Here is a 15,783-nt window from a genome sequence, read left to right as displayed (position 1 = left end):
CCCGCGCAGGGCCTGCGTGCTTAGGACAGGGGACCTCTTTGCAGGCTCCCCACCCTGATCCCCACCTTGGGTGAATCCCATGACATTACCTATCTCTGCCTCCTGAACACTGGTGGGATGTGTGAAGCAAAGATGGGATAGAAATTGATGCTCTTTCTTTCTTTTTTTTGCAGTTTTTGGCCAGGGCTGGGTTTGAACCCGCCACCTCCAGCATATGGGGCCAGCGCCCTACTCTGTTGAGCCTCAGGCATCGCCCAGAAGTTGATGCTTTCTGAAGCCCACTAAGACACTGTTCATCTGCAACAGGCCACTCCTGCTGGGGCCCTGAGTTTGTCCTGGTGTAAAATAACAGGAGACAACACAGTAGGGCCAGGGTTTACCTGGGTCCCCCTCGCTACTTAGCTCATGGGAGTCTATATATCCGCAGCAGAAGCTGAAGCAGAGGTGGGAGGAAGGTGAGCTAGTTTGTCTAAGGTTGAGCCCAAGGCTGGGGATGGAACACAAAGGGAGGAATGTAGGTGAGGATGGTACCGTGCAGGGCAGGGACCAGGAGCCTGGGGGACACCCCATCCGTCAGGCCTGACACTGATCACCAAAGCCTTCACCCCAGTCTCATCATCACTCACACTTGCCTTTACCCAGACAGGGGTGAGCACATCACAGGCTATGTCCTTCATTCCATATAATCTGGTCTGTCCTCCTTACAGGAAACCTTTAGAGAAGGTATTGTTGTTGCTCACAGCTGGAAACAAAGCTTCAGAACTGCTAAGAACTTGCTTGAGATAACACAGCCCTTAAATAGGATTTGACCCAAGTCCGTCTGTCTTCAAAGCCCCTGAACTTCACACTGTATTTCCTGCCTTCTCTCCTCCTTTCTTGACTTCATTTTTTTCTTTCTTGCTGTATTGGGATGTGTTTTTCAGAGACTATCACAGGTACAGGTGACATCTGGCCATGGCCTTTGATGGGGGGAACTGAGACAGCCCTCAGAATAATGACGGTCTCTACCAAAACCAACTTTGCTGGTGGCCTCAACAGCCAGCTAGTTAGCGAACCACTTGCTCTCGCTTGGTAGGTATCTCTGTGACCTCACCTCTTGTGAGGGCGTCCTTGAATGCCAAATGCCAAGGTAGATTTCCCCAAGGAAACCGTGCGTATCCATTTCCCAGACTCAGTTGTCCCTCTGGCTCTGGTTGCCACCTCCCAGGTGAGGGTTCCTTCAGCAACAGTGAGCCCCAGGCAGAAAGTTTGTAGACAGCCCCAGAAAGATGAGAGGTACAGGAAAGAGAACGAACTAAGGGGCTCTGTCCCTGTTCTCCACTTCAGAGCTACCATGTCTGTGACCTAGGCCAGCCATACGGCCTCTGAGCCTCAGTTTCCCCTTCTGAAAAATGGAAGTGGCAATATTTTCTTTCCTCCCTAGAAATCTAGTTTCTGCCTCTAATTTCTTCTTCCGTCCATCCTTCACACCCTCAGAGAAAGATTCCTGCAATGCTTGTTTAATCATGTCATCACCTCTCAAAGGCCCCCGTGGTTGACTAATAGAGCCAGGACTCAAACTCAGGTCTGCCCGGCACCAAACCTCTGCCTCTTTTGACCACATATTCACATCCCTCATGTGGTGACCATGTCACCCAGCGCGTCATTTTCCAAACCTCCATGCCCACTTGCACTCCTGCTGTTCTGTCGGGCAGGTTGCCCCCCGGTTGTCACCTCTCCACCTGCACCTCCCCCTATTTCAGATGTTACCTGCCCCTCAGCTCCAGATATGCCCTCTCCTCCAGGAAGCCTTCCCTTGCCTCGGTCTCTCTGGCACTTTTTTCTTACTTCATTCGTAGCCTTTATTTTTAATTTTGTATTTGTACATGAAATTTTGCAGACAGTGGTAGGCTCCATGACCCCCACCCCCAATCAAAACGTGGCTACCTAGCATGTCCTGGAAATTGAATGCCCCTCTCCCCAGCCAAGCCGCTAGACCACGTGCTGGAGTGGGAGGTTTCTCCTGAAGACACCTTGTCTTACCTTCTAACCAGCCAGAACTCAGGGAGGGATCCGTAAAGAGCTGTTAGTCGTAGGCAGATTGCCTCCCACTGGGAACCCTGGCTCCGAGAGCCCAGCTCACTCCCAGGCCAGGTAGGCAGAGTAGGCTGACTACACCTCATGAAGGGAGACAGGCTATTAGGGACGCAAAACAGTCAAGTCCACCATCTCAAGACAGCAGGGCAGAGGCCTCTGCAGCAAGATTCCAGCAACTACTGCAAAAGTGCCCAGGAAAGAGCAAGGAGGGCCCCACAGACGTTATCCCTACACAGTGACCTGCGGGATATACTGTTAGGTGAAGAAAACACTGCAAAACAGTGTTTCTAGAATGCCTTTTTTTTTTTTTTTTGTAAGAATAGGTGGGTGTAAATACATATATATTGCTTATATTTTTTCAAAAAGAAACAGCAGCTGGTTAAAACTAGTAAGAAAAGTTAACTTTACATAGGGGAAGGGAATGGAGCACAGGCCACAGGAATGGATTTAAGTTTTCTAAACCCTGTTCTTTGGTGTTTTTTTTTTTTTTTAATTAAATAATAGCTGTGTACATTAACACAATTATGGGATACAATGTGCTGGTTTTATATGCAATTTGAAATACTTTCCTCAAACTGCTTAACATAGCCTTCAGTTCATTTTTTTAGTTATTGTGTTAAGATATTTATATTCTACACTTAGTAGATTTAACATGTACCCTTGTAAAATGCACCATAGGTGTGGTCCCATCAATTACCCATCCTCCCCTTGCCTTCCCTCCCCTTCATCTTGGGCTGTAGTTGGGTTATAGCTTTCATATGGAAGTGTGGGTGTTTATAAATTGGTTTCATAGTAGGGCTGAGTACATTGGATACTTTTTCTTCCATTCTTGAGATACTTTGCTAAGAAGAACATGTTCCAGCTCCATCCAGGTAAACATAAAAGAGGTAAAGTCTCCATCTTTTTTAAGGCTGCATAATATCCCATGGTGTACATATACCACAATTTATTAATCCATTCGTGGGTCAGTGGGCATTGTTCTGTGGTTTTGAAATCATATACATTCCTTACATAATTAATGAAACAGTGAAATCCAAAAAGGAGAAAAGAGTGAACCTAACTATGTTAAGTTGGTGCATAATCACACAAAGGAAAGAACTACGGCAACTAGTTTTAAAAGTTTGTTACAGGCTGGGCACGGTGGCTCACACCTGTAATCCTAGCACTCCGGGAGGCTGAGGTGGAAGGATTGCTTGAGTTCAGGAGTTCAAAACCAGCCTGAGCAAGAGTGAGACCCTGTCTGTACTAAAAATAGAAAAACTATTGGGCATTGTGGTGGGTGCCTATCATCCAGTTAATGCAGTGGCTGAGCCAGGAAGATGGCTTGAGCCCAGGAATTTGAGGTTGCTGTGAGCCAGGCTGATGCCACAGCACTCTAACCAGGGCAACAGGGTGAGACACTGAAAAAAAAAAAAAAAAAAAAAAAAGTTTGTGATGGGAAGAAAATATGGGGTAGATTATCCCAAAAAATCAATTCCAAATGATTTTAAAACTATAATCAATAATATTATTATTAGCAGCAGGGTTTTTTAAAACTATTATAAGCATGTTGTGTAAGACAAAAAGAAATGACTTTGTTCGCAATCAGCAGTTCTCCAATTTAGCTCTGGTGCACTGCACAGGGTGAAGCCCCTGGATCTTCTGCAGAGAGGCAGGACCCTTCCTCATTGTGCTCAATGCCTTAAACTGAAACCTAGGCACTCAGACTCTACTCAAATTCCCCCAGCACATAGCCCACCCCATCTCAGCCAGGCCTCTCCCAGCCCCTCGTCGCTCCAGGCCTCCCCCAATGCTCCTCCACCCGCCAAACATCATGGGCAGGGTGTGTGTGGGGCCCGTGCCTTCCCCCATTCCTGGTCCTCAGACCCGTTACTGCTACCCTGTGTTGCTGCCTCGATAGCCATTTACTCCTACAAAGGGATTTTTATAACTAGTACTTCATTGAATCCCTTCCTCAGCCCTGTTTGAAAACTTCATGTTACAAATAAGGCCTTTTGACAAATGCCTAGTTGATGTAGCTTAGACAGATTTGGGCTCAAATCCACTATTAGCCCTGTCGACCTTGAGCAAATCATTGATTCATTCACTCAAAAACCAGTATTCACTATGTAAAGAACTGTCTCAGTGCCAGGAATGCAGAGGCGAATGGGGGACACACACACAGTTCTCTAGGGATGCCTGAGGCTTCATAGTCCCATCTGTCAAAATGGAAATATTGGTCTTTATCTCAAAGACTGAAATAGAAATATATATATATACACACACACACGTGTTTTTAAATTCCATATAATTAGTACTAAAGTATCAATATAGTATTATGTATGATATTGTATGAGAAGGAAAGTTTGCACCAACAAGCTAACCAAATATTCAGGATGCTCGGGACACTACCAGATACTGACTTGATCTTCCAGACCTGCAGGAAACTGCCTGTTTCTAGGACCCGTAAGTCCAGAGGTGTTTATGAAGCACTGGCCCAGCCTGTACCCTGGGCTAAGTAATCAGTGATTTCTCCCATAGTGTAGGACGGGGCCAAGAGCCTGCCGCAACCATCTGTGGGTTTCCAGAAAACATCTAACAGCCCCAGGAGTCCTCTTGGAGGGTGATCTGTCCCAGCACGGACACTTCAGTGATTTGAAACCCAGGCTTTGGAGGCAGAGGGACCTGGGTGTGCATTTCAGCCCTGCCATCTACTAGCTGGTGACTCTAGACAAGTTCCTTACCTCAGATGCCTCAAGTGAAAAAAAGCTGTAATAAAACTACTGACTTGAGGGGACTGCTGAGAAAATTAAATGAGTTAATACGTATAAAATGCTTTTAAGGACCTGAGACCAGGTTTTCTCCTCCCACAGCACAGACTCGGGGTTTCCCACTGGCCTGAGAGACTCGTGCATCCTAGAGCCCCCAGCACCATCAAGTATGTCCCTGGACAGAGGCCACAGCAGCTCCTGGCCCTACAAGGGGGTGGTACAGGCCCCCCTCTCCACAGGGCTCAGCTCCAGGCAGTCCAGCTGGGTGCATCTGGCTGGGGAGATTAAATTATTTTTGAATTCCTAACTGAATGTTCTTTTAATGGAAACTTAATGACAGGCATTGAAATAGATTTCCTCCGTAACCCCTCCTCCCACCGCCCCCCACCGCGGCCCTGTGTTGCCCGGTTCCCGATAACCTTTATTCCCCACCCCTGGACTTTTATCTCCCCAATGACAAACAGCCCATGCAGGACAGAAAGAGGAAATTCCACTCATTGTTCTCAAACTTCTGGCTTCCAAAATAAAACGCCCTGTCTCCCCTGTCAGGCTTTGATTGACACACACTTCCTGTAATGGTAGACAGCAACGGCCAAGGGCGGGGCCAGGCTCCTTTGCACACTTTCCTTACCAGGGTTTCCTAACGTTTGTTCTAGACTGGGGGAGACCCCAGGCCATTCACAGGAGCATCTTGTTGAGGGGCCATCTCCTGTTTTATGAAAAATCTCCAAGGAAGATGCTTCCTGCACTGTCTGCAGTCACCTGGGAAGTTCTTCCTCGAGGTCTTTTGACAGGTCACACCTGTCAGCCTGGAGGTAGACACACATTCTTTTTTTTAATTTCAGATTAATATGAGGGTACAGATGATTAGGTTACAATGTTTGCTTTTGTTAGGTAAAGGCCCTGTTGTAGTTGTGCCCCTCTCCCCGGAGGTGTGCCATTAGACGAGAGCTTGCCTGTCCTCGTCCTCTCTCTGCCTGTCCTCGTCCTCCCTCCTCCTCTTCCCTCTCCCATCCCCCCAACTGAATTGAATTGAGTTGTTCTCCTGTATGGGTCTGTATTACTTCATCTACTGGCTTCATATTAACATTGAGTACATTGGAGACTTGCTTTTCCATTCTTGTGATATGTTACTAAGAAGAATGTGTTTCAACTCCATCCAGGTTAATACAAAAGATGTGAAGTTACTGTCTTTTTATGGCTGAATAGTATTCCATGGCATACATATATCACAGCTTGTTAATCCATTCCTGTGTTGGTGGGCATTTAGGTTGTTTCCACACCTTGGCAATTGTGAATTGAGCTGCAATAAACAATCTAGTGCAAATGTCCTTCTAATACAATGATTTTTGTCTTCTGGGGAGATGCCTGCTAATGGGGTTGTGGGATCCAAACATTAGCTCATCTCACTTCTCAGATTTGGCAACTGAGGAAGGATCTTTTCCTTCTACTTTTTTCTCACTTAGGAATCAATGCTTTTTAGGTGTTTAGCCCTCCGCATTAAAGATAGCCTCCTGATTCTCAAGTGCAAATATGGGGGTTTTAGAGACAATCTAAGTCTGGGAAGGTTAAGCCAGGATCAGACACTCCACGGCAAAACCCCTATAGCAACAGAGATAGATTGGGCAGTTGAAGGGGAATCAATACCCAGGGAAATTTCAAATGCACTAGGCATCAGGGGATGCAGTTATTCTTGAGGAGAAATGGAAATATTGGCTTGCCTTTAAAATGGTAAATCAATAAATAGTAGCATGGTATACCTACGGCAATAGCTGTACCACTGTGATCAGATCCTACTGGGAAAATGTCATTGCCTTTAGCCTTTGGTGTTAGCACTGACCTATAGGCAATTTGGCTTTCTGGGGTTTTCTGTCTCCCATCTACTATCTTTACTTGCCAAGATCCTATGTCCTGTTAACCCCCTCTTTCCAAATGCCTGCAGTTTTATGCCACTTACAGGTTTCAGCCACCTCTTAGAACTATCAAAAGTTACCTGTCCAGGCCTCCTTTCCTGAGTGTTTTAGTGGGTGCAAGCTTGTTATTGGTGGCACAGTGCCTTGATCCTAATTAAGGAACATTTGGAAGCAGAAAGTCTTCCACTGAATAACCCAGAAGCAAATATCAATCAGAAAGCTCCCAAATGTTCAGCTCTCTAAACAATCAAAGGGAATGGACTGTTCATGAGCATGTCACTTCCAGCGATCCTCAAGCCTGCCACCAACAAGCAGGGGACGCATCAGAAGGAAAGGGCTTTGATGTCAATGGCCAGCATCACTACTTCTGCCCTCCAGCTTGTAAAGGGGCTGCAGAGTCATAAAACCTTACGACAATGGCTCAGAAAAGGGTTCCAGCTCCATAGACCTGACTTATTTTAACTTTGTGAGCAAGTTAGATTGTGGCGCCAAAGCGCTCACAGGCACAGAGCAATGTCCGTGTGGGCCAGTTGTCCTCACTGTCATGGCCAGAGACAAGGTCTGTGACTCTGAACCCATCAGATTTCCCACTGGTCTTGGTTGGAAGGAGCAGAGTGTATGCACGGATCTGTGCAAACTCAACCTGAGGCCTGCAGAAATAGCACCATCCCTACAGACAACTGCTGGCGGCTGCCCCTGGATGTGCCAAGACTCACGCAGGGGAGACTGGATGGAGCTGTGCAGGAAGGGGTGTGCCTGCAGCCAAGGTCATCTCACAACAAATGAGACCTAGGTGCCACCTCCCTACCTGTCCCACCCATTCCAGGAGAAAGTCCTCCCCCAGCAAGATTTCCCCCAGCTGGCCTGTCTCAACTAGTGCCCAATAACTGACACTTCTGAGTAGTGCACACACAGTTTCAGAAATTTAATATATTAATTAACACACTGAAACATTTTGATTTCTAAGCAGCTTTAAGTACCATTCTTTCCAAGACGTGTTTAACACAATGCAAGTAAGGAAACCAAACAAGACATTCACAGAAAAACCCTGAAGGTCAATCCTTCCATTAAGTTGGAGGATGAGGTGCTGTCTGTCAGGGACAGGAAGACCAGCAGTGTTGTGACTCTGGGGCCACCTCCCATTTCTTTTTCTTTCCCACTTTTTCTTTAGAAATAGCATTTCAGTATAAACTTTTTCTTCTCAGCAGCACTAGCAGTATGTTCCTTGCTAGACGGAGTCTGCACCTTCCAACTCCTCATTGCCCTCTTGGAAAAGCAGGAAATACACTTTTGACAGATCTGTAGCCCCTTAACCAATCCACTGCGGATTAAAAGAAATAACACCACTATGTTCAACTCAAGTGTTCCATCTTACAGGAAGGCATTTGTGGAGATTCTGGAGTGTGGCATTAGCCTCCCCTAGAACTGTTCTTTGCGTCACAGTCTTCCTTACTGTCATCCATGGGTTAGTTCACCTCTCCTAACTCAGGAGACAATTTTTCCATTGATAAAAGTCAGCATTAAAATAAAAGTGGAGTCTTTCTTACTGGTAGAATCACAATGATAGTATTATTGTTCCTTGATCCTATTTAAAGCTCCTGACTTCTTTGGAGAGATTTTTATGGATATCTTGTTTGGCCCATCCATGAGACTTTTGATGATTCTGCCTGTTCCCTTCAATACCAATCTCAAATAATCACATTTAAGATTCCAGGTAAGCTTCTGTAGCGCCCATGTGCCAGTTTTCTGTAAATGCATCGCAAGTTCCAGTATGTAGCCTTGTAGAGCTCTGTGTCTCGTCCGATCATGGTTATGTGGCTCAGGGGGTCATTGTGCTGGTAGACTCTGAGGGCGCCCTTCCTTTCGTACCTCCAAATTGTTGCTTCACGATGCTCACAGTCACTGGGTACCTCACAGGCTTCGCTTTACTTGTGTTGAAAAGCTACTGCTACATTTTGGTGTCACCTGTTTCATTGACTTCTGACAAGATGAAGTTGGGGTTGTCGTAGCCTCTCTTCACCCGGGCTCTGGCGTCTTTCTCATTATAAAGGCACATGGCACAGTGAGGGGTCTCCACTTCCACTGTCTTGCTGAAGTTATGGAAATCCACGCGGTATTTCCCTTCCTTGGTCTTGGATACAATGGGAGCAAAACGGTAGCCCCAAAGAACCTCCTCGGGGACATAGGAGGTCCGGACTTGGCAGGTCGCACTGGTGGATTCCACTGTGCCATCTAAAAACACCACTAGCTCAAAGTCCTGCTGGAGAAGCGTCTCCGCTGCCATGGGGAAGAAGGGGCTGTTGTGATCGATGATGTGGTAAATTGTCAGTGGAGAGATGAAGAATAAATTTTCGTTCCCAGCATCAACTACAAAGTTGATATTGGTCTGATCCAAAATAATGGTCTCTCCTTCTGGAGTGACCGTGGTCTTCAAAAGCTTTCCGTATATGTGACTGCCGATAAGAAGGCTCTTCCTTAGATTGGCCACTCGGATTAGGAGGCAAAGCTTCCCGCCCCGCTTGCTGATCACTGCGTTCTTGCTGAACGTAATGGTCTTGGCACGTTTTTTGGGTCTAGAGATCTTGGCTAAGATGGCGCCGCACATGAAAGAATTGATAATGACGCCAAGTATAGATTGGAAGATCAGCAGGAAAATGGCAGTGGCACATTGTTCCGTCACACACCTGAAGCCATACCCAATGGTCACTTGAGTTTCCAGAGAAAACAGAAAAGCTGAGGTCAAGCCGTTGATGTTCTCCACACAGGGGGTGTGATTGGCAGCAGGGTGGAACTCTGGGAGGTCTCTGTGAATATAGGCCACCACGTACCACAGGAGGCCAAAGAGAAACCAGCTCCCCAAGAAAGCTGTGATGAAAATGGTCATTTTGTACCTCCACTTGAGGTCAAGCACAGTTGTCCAGATGTCCACAAAGAATATAAATCTTGACTGTGCCTCCACATTGCCAAACTCTATGTTGCACCTGCCATCTTTGGAGACCAGCCTTGCTCTTTGCCGAGAACGCCCAAAAAATCGAGTGACAAACTGTTGCCGGAGATGTTTGAACATGCTTTCTGTCAATGCCCTGATCTGAAAACACACCAAAGAAAATTTTTAAAACGATTATATTTATAGCAGTAATGAGTTAGGTGACTCACTATAAGGCCCTAACTATATGTAAAAAGATCATTCAAAACTATCTGGCTCACTGATCGTTTGGGCAAGCTGACAAGTTTATGCTGGATACCACAGTGCAATTTCCAACAGAAACTTTCCACAGGAGGGCAATATCATTCAAATATAAAAAGGCAAAATAATTACAGAGCCATAGAACAGAAAACTAAAAGATCACATATTCAAGGGTTTCCTAACCTCAGTTAGTCACATACAACCTTTAAAAATGTCCATGGTAATCAATTATGACCCGTACTTTTATTTATTGGATATTACTCTTTAAATTGCCTTCCCTTTTTTCTTTAATAAATTTAGCCTTATGTTAAGCAATAAGTTCTGTGAAGTCACAAGCCTGAAGCATTGATTTTTTTGAGATATATAAAAATGAATAACTGAAAACCAGGAATACTCATGGGTGTACTATCTAAATCATCTTGTATGGTGCTCACGCAGTTAGAGAAATCCTAATACAAGTCAGTGCTCTCATTTACCAAATGAGGGAACTGAGACTAAGAAAATTTAAATGACTTGTCCAGAGCCGTGTACCTAACCAGCAGCAGAACGACAAAATAAGGCCGCCTGTCTCTAGTTTAGGGGAGCTGCCGCACATGTGTCTCGGGTATCAAATTTTATAAAGTTAAAGTTCCCTAAAATATTTTAAGACAAGTATTGGTCAGATTTATTTTTTTGAACATTCATAACTATTTGTTGTGGGTTTTTTTGTTTGTTTGTTTGTTTTTGCAGTTTTTGGCCGGGGCTGGGTTTGAACCTGCCACCTCTGGTATATGGAGCTGGTGTCCTAGTCCTTGAGCCACAGGCGCGGCCCCATTTGTAACTATTTAGACAGAGCTCAGATCCTATCAGGTGATCTCAGGCCTTTCTCTGCGGCTCTACACGTCTGTTCCTACTCTGTCTAGGGTTTGCCAAGATTTCCAAATGGAATAGTACAGGAGTCTCCCTTAATATCTCACACCTCCTCCTTGCTCCAAAGCTGAAGGACTGGGGAGCAGTTAGTGAAATAATTCTCTGTAAAGGGAGGACCACGCTATGTTCATGCCTGTATCCCAGCTGCTGGCATAGTCTTTGAGTGCTTATGATGTACTCAGTCAGCGTCAAGGGAAGAAATGAATGAATGAATGAAGCCCTTCAAAGTCCTACTGCTCATGATTGCATTAATGTACACAGCTATGATTTAATAAAAAAAATCCTATCTGCTCAATGGCTCCTTGTAGATGACATTATTGTGACTTCCATTTTTATAGCAAAATCATAAAGGGACTTTCCCCTAAACAGCCAACAATGGTGAAACCCAGAGGTCAAAAACCAGACCACCTCCGCCCCTAAGCCCAAGAAAATCAAGGTGTGCCCTCCACGGTTACCGATGTCTTCGTGGTATTTTTCATTAAATGCAAACATGTTTTTAAAATAGATTTCAAAATCCCCCTTCAAAAATGTGTTTATTCATAAAAACTAGGAAGCGAAACCAACTTGGTGACAAACTTTAAACAAAGTGATCTACACCGTGGTGTCTTATCCATGACCTTAACCCAGGTGAAAACCAAAGAAGCTGACATGGAGCAGAAGCAATAAAGAGAGAACCACAACTGTGGGGATTTGTTCTAAAGACACCAAAAAAGAAAGTGCTCCCAAGAGAACCAACAGCAGTTGGCCCTGCCCTCAACCCACCCAACCCACCTCGACCTCAATCCACCCAACCCTCCTCGACTTCAAGTCCCCAAAGAGGATGAGGGGGTGGACCATGTGAGTCCCCCTGAGGGGGAAATGGCTCCCCCCTCCACATCACTCCCCTTTTCTTGTACCCAGGGCTACACCAATGGGACTGACCCTCTGTCAGGTGCATGAAAGTTTATACTGTTTACAGAGCTATTCAGAGTGCAAATCACTTAAATAATAAATACTAAAACCAGCATTCATCAGTTGAATCCACATTCCCTTTGCTATACCCTATAATTCCAGAGATGGTTCTAACGCAACATCTGAGTCATTTTCCCAAACACCCTCCTCCTCTAGCCTCCTTTGCATCCATTTCCCTTTTGAAGGTAAAGAATACTGAAGAGTGAAAAAATAAGCCGTGATTTATCTCTTGGATAAGTGTGGGTTTCAAGGACTGCATTCATAATAAAACATTATCTGCCTGGCCTAACAAAGGCGAGTCAGAAGCACCAGCCCCCTAAGGACGGTCCCAGTCTGCACTTACCAACATTTTAAACACATTCTGGCTTGAAGCATCCATGGCTGGAAAAGGCAAGGAAGTGGTGTTAGGAGTTGGTCTCTGCCTAATTTATCTTAGTTGTCAGTCAGTGGACTGATACTAATTTGTACGAGCTTGAAAATACTTAATAGTGGAATCGTGTGATTTAAAGCAAGGCAATTGGCTGTTCTCAGACCAAGCCCGGAGTTGTGCATTTTTTTTTCTCAAGCTCACATGGCTTGAATACCGTCATTAAGACATAACGAACCACCAGCTAAGGTCCCCGGGCAGCGGGCGTGGGCTGGGTTCTGGCACTGCCCTCCTCTCCTTCACCACACTCTGTTGCTCTTAATGTTTCTCCTAAAAAGTCATGCCCAGTGACTTTTGGCCAGAAACAATCAGTTACCATTCATCTCCCATTCTCTAAAACACACGGGGTGTCCAAGCGTTCACTGCCCTACTAGTAAATACAAAGACACACACAAGTACTTATTTGCAAGGTGAAAGTGATACCACACCAGGAAGAAAAAGATGCCGCCTTAATCTCCCTATACAACAGCCACTGTTATGTAAGAAACTGAGATTTAAAAGACGGCTTTACGGTTGGATTTATTCTGGAAAAGCTGGCATTTACTGAAGGTGCTTTTTGCATGTCCTGGGTTAGCCAATGCTATGATTTATTTGTTCAGAGTGAGAAGAATTATTCTCGGAGAATGTAAGGACGCAAAAAAAATCCATCCACTGACCAAACCTATCATTCACACAGCAGACCTATTACTGCAAGGATCCCACTTTGCTGTGACAATGGCATTTGATCTAACCACAGATGAAGCCAATATGTATTTTACGAACTATTAGGTGCTTTGAGACTGTCCCCAGTGTCTGGGTTATATAATATGCTCAGATTTTAGGTTTCTTTCTATTGAAATCAGTAAATCTTAACAGCAAGCAAAGGGCTACACACTAGCTAATATTTACCAAGGCATTCCCAGGGGCCTGGCGAGGCAAGTGGATTACAGCATTACCTCTTTTTCTTTAGTGTCACAGCATTTGTGTTCTGTAAAAAGGCCATTCTCAGAAAACAGACCTTTTGTCCACTTCCCAAACATTGATTTTCTGCTCATTCTGTACAATTTCAAAGTCAAATAGAACTCTTCCTGTTCTCAAGGAGAACACAGTCTAATGGGGAAGTGAGCGAAGGAAATCAGTAATCGCAACATAATCTGTGGTTTGTATCATGCCAAAAGGAACAACTTTTTTAAAAGATCCCTATTAGCAGGGGATCCACCCTCTGCAAATACACTTCAGCCAGCAGAAAAGCCTTTGCATTTATGTATATATTTATGTATTAATTCATTAATCTGCCATCATTCAGTAGTGCTGTATGTACAGTAGTGTGTGTGCCGGTCACCGTGCCAGGCATCAGAGAACAATCCTTGCCCAAGTAGACACGGCCCTTGTCATCATGCAGTTCCCAGCTGGGGCGGGAGTGGGGAATAAAAATGAATCAATGAACAATCGAAGGCAGAGTGGTGTAAGCCATGGGAGCATTCCGGGAGCACCTGTTCTGAGGGGCCAAGGCCTGCACATGAATCAGAGTCACGCAGACGCAGTGGGAACTCTGTTGAAAAAGGATAAGTAAATAATCGACATGTATGCAAAAGCAGTGAGTTTGCTGCCTATGAGCTGCTCACTAGCCAGGGGCTCTCGTTCTAGCAGAGATGTTGCCGTGTGCGGCAGTGACCACACTGGAGTGTGACTCTGTATGTGACCCAGGCAGGGGCAACAGAAGAAAGCGAGCATAGAGAAGCTGAAAGAAATTCCAGGTAAACAAGCAATGGAGAGCAGAGAGCCTCGGTGAGACGCCGGGCTGGGAAGGCAAGGACAGGTCCAATCACTCGGCACTCAGTACAACACTGAGATATTTTTGTCATAGACCTAAGGGAGAAATTTATCAAGTCATGCTTCAGAAACAATGCATTATAATTCTAAATAATTCCAAAGTCTCTTCCATTTAACACCCCTTCAACTTCTTTTCTCCTTTTTGAGACAGTCTCACTCTGTTGCCCAGGCTAGAGTGCTCTCATGTCATAGCTCATGGCATAGCTCACGGCAACCTCAAACTCCTGAGTTTAAGCCACCCTCCTACTTAAGCCTCCCGAGTAGCTGGGACTACAAGCGCCTGCCACAACACCTATTTTTTTTTTTTTAATTTTTAGTAGAGATGGGGTCTCACTCTTGCTCAGGCTGGTCTCAAAATTCTGAGCTCAATCAACTCTCCTGTCAGCCTCCCAGAGTGCTAGGATTACAGGGGTGAGCCACCCTGTCTGGCCCCTAAACTTTCCACTTCTTAAAAATAAATGTATCTTCCTCCTGGATCTCCTTTCCGCCATAAAAATACATACAACATCCACCTCAACCATCAGTTTGCGCGCATGGCTGATATTTGAAGAACCCAAGTACAGAGTCTGGATTCCGCCTGAGAACACTCATTATGAATTTGGGATTTCTGACAGCACTTAGCACACAGCCCCCTTCCACCCCTGCACACTCGGCAGCCAAACAGCCCCTGTGTAAGAGACAAGGGCAACTAGGTATTGCTGTTACTGTCTCTGACTTACAATTAATTACAAAGAATATTTCATTAAATACTTCTCTTTAGAACCAAAAATGACACGGCATGGTCATGCCTTTTAGCTAAACCTCTCATAGCTCATACACAACCTTTGTTAACTTCAGGGCATTTCTGAGAGTCGAGATTTCATGTGCGAGGTAGGAACTATGAGCTATGTGGCCCAGAAGCAGAAATCAGATGATTATTCTCATTCTTTTGCAACTGTGGTGGCGAAGAAATTCATGTTTTTATGAAAATTTACTGCTTTGTTTCAGGCTAACAGTCAGTTGAATCAATAAACATTTCCAGAGGGCTTTATCTGGGAAGTTCCTTTAGGTCCACATGGCTCCTTATAGACAGAGCTTGGCAGGACTGGTGGAAACAATCTCTCCTGGTCTCTTGGGTACCCCGGGACTCTTCCAGGCTAGATGTGGGGATGTGCTTCAGGAATACCCCGCCATTCACTGGAGTGAGCATACTCCCGAGGCCCCTTGGCTGTGAAGCCAGAAGTGCGCTTGTGTCTGGGGTACCAACATAGCACAGGCCTTCCCAGGTTCCTCCAGTTTTCCAGAGAATAGAGCTTATGAACAAAAGCCAAGGAGTGACAAGGTCTGATGATGGTAGAGTTCACATAAGGCCCCCTGTGTTCTGGAGGCATCTCGGGGCCAGCTGGTCAGCATGGCATTACCTGAATAACATGGTGCTATTTCTCCAGACTGGGGTTTTGTGCATGTCTCAAGATGAGACAGGAGACCTGGGCCAGGAGTGGTCCCCAAACCGGTAACTGTTAGAGGCAACATGGCAGAGTGGAAGGGGCTCTACCCTGGGTAACCACAGCTGTGGATTTGAACCCCAGCCCTGCTACTCAACAGTTAGGTGATCTGAGCAAACAAGTTAGCCTTTGTGAGCCTCAGTTTCCTCCCCGTGAAATGGCTGCAATAATATACTTTCAAAGGTTGTTATAGGATTTAAATGCAAGACCATATATAGAGTTGCTAGAATATAGTAGTCACAGAATAAATAGTAACAATTGTTATTATGTGTTC

At 45.3% G+C, this 15,783-nt stretch overlaps 1 protein-coding gene across 3 annotated transcripts in view; it reads right to left on the bottom strand.

Moving 5' to 3' along the window:
• Positions 1–7,860: 7,860 nt before the first annotated feature.
• Positions 7,861–15,783, bottom strand: part of KCNJ1 (potassium inwardly rectifying channel subfamily J member 1) — a 29,604-nt gene continuing 21,681 nt past the window's right edge. For 2 of the 3 annotated variants that reach the window (XM_053594327.1, XM_053594326.1), the window contains one exon: positions 7,861–9,827. In XM_053594327.1, the coding sequence (XP_053450302.1) occupies positions 8,688–9,806 (1,119 nt within the window). In that variant the 5' untranslated portion in view covers positions 9,807–9,827 and the 3' untranslated portion in view covers positions 7,861–8,687. Of the gene's footprint in view, positions 9,828–12,129; positions 12,212–15,783 lie in introns of those variants that run through there. The other variant, XM_053594325.1, reaches the window with a different exon arrangement.

This window comes from Nycticebus coucang, chromosome 6 (genome assembly GCF_027406575.1).
Source record: "Nycticebus coucang isolate mNycCou1 chromosome 6, mNycCou1.pri, whole genome shotgun sequence".
Taxonomy (NCBI): domain Eukaryota; kingdom Metazoa; phylum Chordata; class Mammalia; order Primates; family Lorisidae; genus Nycticebus; species Nycticebus coucang.
This window is presented reverse-complemented; position numbering and strand designations above follow the sequence as displayed.